The sequence below is a fragment of the Mollisia scopiformis genome (assembly GCF_001500285.1).
Source record: "Mollisia scopiformis unplaced genomic scaffold LY89scaffold_55, whole genome shotgun sequence".
In the NCBI taxonomy this organism is placed as follows: domain Eukaryota; kingdom Fungi; phylum Ascomycota; class Leotiomycetes; order Helotiales; family Mollisiaceae; genus Mollisia; species Mollisia scopiformis.
Window position 1 is genome coordinate 2,543 of NW_017263635.1, and position 4,166 is coordinate 6,708.

General features: G+C 46.1%; 2 protein-coding genes across 2 annotated transcripts; one reads left to right on the plus strand and one right to left on the minus strand.

Moving 5' to 3' along the window:
* Nucleotides 1-423: 423 nt before the first annotated feature.
* Nucleotides 424-2,117, minus strand: LY89DRAFT_744085 (uncharacterized protein; the record flags this gene model as incomplete). The annotated part of the gene is made up of 2 exons (XM_018221020.1): nt 424-1,436; nt 1,790-2,117. 2 exons carry the CDS (start codon nt 2,115-2,117, stop codon nt 424-426), a joined length of 1,341 nt encoding a protein of 446 aa, XP_018060505.1.
* Nucleotides 2,118-2,946: 829 nt separating this feature from the next.
* LY89DRAFT_692665 (uncharacterized protein) lies at nt 2,947-3,803 on the plus strand. Its single transcript, XM_018216580.1, has 3 exons — nt 2,947-3,177; nt 3,229-3,576; nt 3,633-3,803. Exons 1-3 carry the CDS (start codon nt 2,997-2,999, stop codon nt 3,638-3,640), a joined length of 537 nt encoding a protein of 178 aa, XP_018060506.1. The 5' UTR covers nt 2,947-2,996; the 3' UTR covers nt 3,641-3,803.
* Nucleotides 3,804-4,166: the final 363 nt, after the last annotated feature.

The following is a 4,166-nucleotide window of genomic DNA, read 5'->3' on the forward strand; positions in this document are numbered from 1 at the left end:
CTCTCTCTCTCTCTCCACGCCTGTTAACTTGCGGAATATGGCTGTACCAAAAGTAAACTTTTAGTACTGATTCCAATGCTTTTGAGTGCACTTTTATGGTGTGGAAGTTCATCAAATGTCTCATATACCGAGCTTTGGAGAACATCAAAAGACTCAGTTTTTTAAGCTCACAAGGGAGAGAGACTAAGAGCTTTGACCTTAAGTCACCAAGTGGTCCCAAGCCCATGTCAAGTGCTGACGGCATTGAAACTAGCCCCTGGCGAGTGGAGACCGGCTCCCTAGTAAGTGCCCTTAGCCCTGGTCAGGGGAGAAGACCATGAGACCGACCCCTTCCTTTTCCCTTGCACCAGCTCTTAGAAACCCTGCATTAAAGTGGAATCCTCAAAACTCTCCTCATAATCCTTGTTTTTACCCTGCTCTCACTCAAAAGTGCCTGGCATTTCCGAAGAAAAGTGCAGAAATAAGAGCTGGCGTGGTACTGAGTCCGTCGCTGAGGTTTTGTAGGGAAGGCAATCGACCCTCGGCACTGGATACTGCGGTGACTCTCGAAGCCTGATTAAAGGGGGTGCGAAGTGTGGGAGAGCGTCGATGGGGCTTGGAATATGGTCTATGTTGTTGGGAAGATCTCTGCTGAAGATAGTACTTGCGCCCTTTTTGTATTGGGCCGTTGTGGAATGAGGATGACTGTTTCCGCTTCATAGGGCATGGTTCTTTACTATCTTCCTTCAAGCCGGCTTTATTATCATTAAGCTCGTCGTCGCTGTCACTATCACTGCGATCCTTCGCCTTATTATGACTTAACTTTGGTAAGGGATCGTGGGAGAGTAAAAGCTTCTGTCGCTTAGCTGGCCTTGGACTTCCGCCTTTGTCGGATAAATGGGTATTATCGACCTTTTTGGTCGCTGCCACATCGTTCACATCCTGCTGCAATCCGTCGTCCTCACCATGGGCTTCGTCCTTCTTCTGCTTTAACTCTTGCTGCTGTTTTTTCTCCTCATTAACGCGATCGATATAGAGTATAGAGCTAAGCACCTCCAGCTCGTGTTCGTTTGCTAAGCTTTTACTAATACAAAGATGATTCTCATAAATGGGCTGGTTCTCTGGTAACGCTCTGTTGCAAAGTGAGGACTGGTGGCCTGCTACACTGGTGTAGTCGTGCAATGGCCCGCTCGAGGCACGGGAAGAGGAGGAAGTATGAGGACGTATAGAATTGGACGTCGAAGGCTGTGGTTTAGAGCGCTGCAAGTGCTCTGCCGTTTCGAGTAAGTCATCAATATCGTGCCACATATCGGAATTAGGAGGCGCCGGAGCGATGGTAGTCTCTGGGCTGTTGAGAAGGTCTTCAATTGCCGCCGCACTTTCAGCACAAAGACTACTGTCGTCGACTTCGGCTTTAAAGGCACTTGAGTCACTATCGCCTAGCAGCACAATTAAATCTTTTATACTATGTTAGAAAAATTAGTCGTTTATTTCTACAATAGAAGATAAAGAGCATGTTTACTTGGACTATCGCTTGAATTACCGCCTAGTGTTGACCCGTTATCATCAAGAGAGCCGCCTCTCCATTTGTAGTTTTTTCCCCAATTTTGAAGGCTATATTACTCGAAAGCTGGTCCCCCGCTGCGAAGCTTTTATTCTGTAACGTGATATATAGCAATTGTTCGATGGAGGGAAGGTCATAGTCGTCGTCATTTTCGTTGTCGTTAATAACGATATTGTTCTTTACTCTCAGGTATCCAAAGTTAGTTGTTGTTGCTACTAGCCTAAACTTCTCGATCTTAGAACTTACCTCGGATTCCAAGCTTGTCACTCCCATAATTGTTTGCTGCTGCTGATTGTGGCGTGTTGAGTTCTGCACTACTCAGCTTCATGCGCTGGAGCTTGTCGAAGATGCTGACTGGCTTCGAGGCAGGTTTGCGGCTCTTAGAACGCGGAGCAGTTAGCACATAAGTATACGGTTTGAAGGCAAAAGTGGCTATTTTGAACGCGTGGAAATAATTGGAAGTATTCAAAAAAATTTCTGCTTGCTGCTGGCTATACAAACTGGGCTGCAGAGAGATGGCAGATGGGGGGAAAATCAGGACTCTACTCTGTACCAAGACAAGGACTCTGCTCATGACAGCAAAGCAGTCACTTCATGGGCTAAGAATAATGGTTTAAAACTCCTCACTGCACCTGGCAAAGCCCCTGACTTCTCCATATTTGAGTCCATGGCGCGGTCATTAAAGAGGAAATTTCATGCTAAAAGGACTGTCACAAAGAGCGCTGCACAGGCACGGTTTAATAAGATATGGGACAATGAAATGGATCAAGAGAAGATTCAAGAGCTCTATTCATGGTATACTAAAAGGCTACATGCTGCACAGGAGGTGGGAGGGCAGATGACGAGGTATTAGATAGGTACTCGATGAATTTTTTGGTGTTGGGCACGTGCGCAATTCCGGCAACTTTTTTCTCCGGCTGAGAGGAAGGCATCAGCAGTGAAAACACAGTACCCTAGGTAGACAGACAATCGAAAAGGCTTTTCGGGGCACCCATTCATTTACTTGTCCACCACCACCACCACCTGATTCGTGAAAGTCATCTAGGTTTCCCGTCGATCCCATGGAATAATGTGATATCATCGGGAGCAGCCGCAGGCAGCTTGGGGCAGCGACAGCATCTGTGGGGTTAGGGAATGTGGATCTGTTCAAAAATCTGCCAAGTCCCTTCACCGCTAAGGCTTTCTCGAAATCTTTCTGCCAGCGTTCTGGCCTAGCTCTGATTGGGCGAGTAAGTGGCGCGAAGAGCTTCGCGCCACCACCCACCAATTAATAAATAAATCGGGGAGAGTTCGGGGCAATATAGACGCCAAGTTTTCAGGGCGGTGTACAAAAAGATCTCGTGCGCTCGCTTATAGTGCAGAAAAATATAATATTTATTAAAATATCTTTGTAGTTTTAAACAATAAATAACAACGCAACGACGCAAAAAATATAACGACGCAATAACTAACTATGTCGTCGTCGCAAGAGAAGCAAATAAAATCTTCACGTGCTAGAGCCGAAGCTAAAGCCGAAGCCGAAGCCGAAGTCGATAATAATCCAAGCTTTAGTTCCGAGCTCGAATTCCTTGAAGATAATAACAACAACGAACTCGAGCACTTTGAAAGCAACAACCAATTTGAGCACCACACAAGTAAGATTAATTTGCGATCTATCTACTACAACTACTAACTTCTAGTCTTAGCTTGTGTCTCACCAAACAATTCTTCCACCGACTTCGTTTTCGACGATAACACCGAAGACGAAAAGAACGCAAAACAAGTGATGGACGCTTTCATGGAGGCTCTCCAAGAAGAGCGAAAGCAAGAACGCGGAGAGCGAGGCCGATTGTTAAAGCAAGGAGAGCGAGAGCGAGACCGAATGTTAAAGCAAGGAGACCGAGAGCGAGACCGATTGTTAAAGCAAGGAGAGCGAGAGCGAGAGCGAGAGCGAGCAAGGACGAGAAGAGCGAAAGCTATGGTTCTTCATCGTCTTGCTTTTACTTTTCTTTTTGGGCTGGGAATATGTTGGCTACCGTCATTGAACCTGTCAAGTACGCCGCCCATTCACGTTCTCAATTTCGAAAGTAGTATTAACAAGTCTATACAGGTTCGTAACTTCGTCCCTCGACACAACGTTGCCGGTCCTTTCGACGGTGGTATTAAAGATAATATCGGGTGGTAGAAGGTAGAACAAGACAAAGCATAGTATGGCGTTTGGAATTCTGAGCATCGATGGTGCATAGATTTCAGGAGTATTGCATTGGTGGCTAGCTGGGTGAATGGATAGATAGATGCGGCATGTGCAGTCATCAATTCAATCAATTAAACCCACTACTTGATTCGTGCCGTCATTTCATCTCGGTTCTTTCCGGCCGATCGGTTCCTGTCGATCCCTTTGCATGCATGCATATGTACATGCATGGCGTGATGTTGGTCGTCGGGCGCAGCCGCAACCGCAGCATGCAAAGTCCTTTCACCGCTAAAGCCTTCTCATTTTTTCTGCCCACCTGCTTACCCACCAATCAATAAATAAATCGGGGAGAGTCCGGGGCAATATAGACGCCAAGTTTTCAGGGCGGTGTACAAAAAGATCTCGTGCGCTCGCTTATAGTGCAGAAAAATATAATATTTATTAAAATAT

Excerpts from the sequence above, each read along its gene's own strand:
- LY89DRAFT_692665 (XM_018216580.1), top strand. The coding sequence starts at position 2,997 with ATGTCGTCGTCGCAAGAGAAGCAAATAAAATCTTCACGTGCTAGAGCC. Across the intron at positions 3,178-3,228 it reads CCAATTTGAGCACCACACAA|CTTGTGTCTCACCAAACAAT; the intron begins GTAAGATTAATT and ends TTCTAGTCTTAG.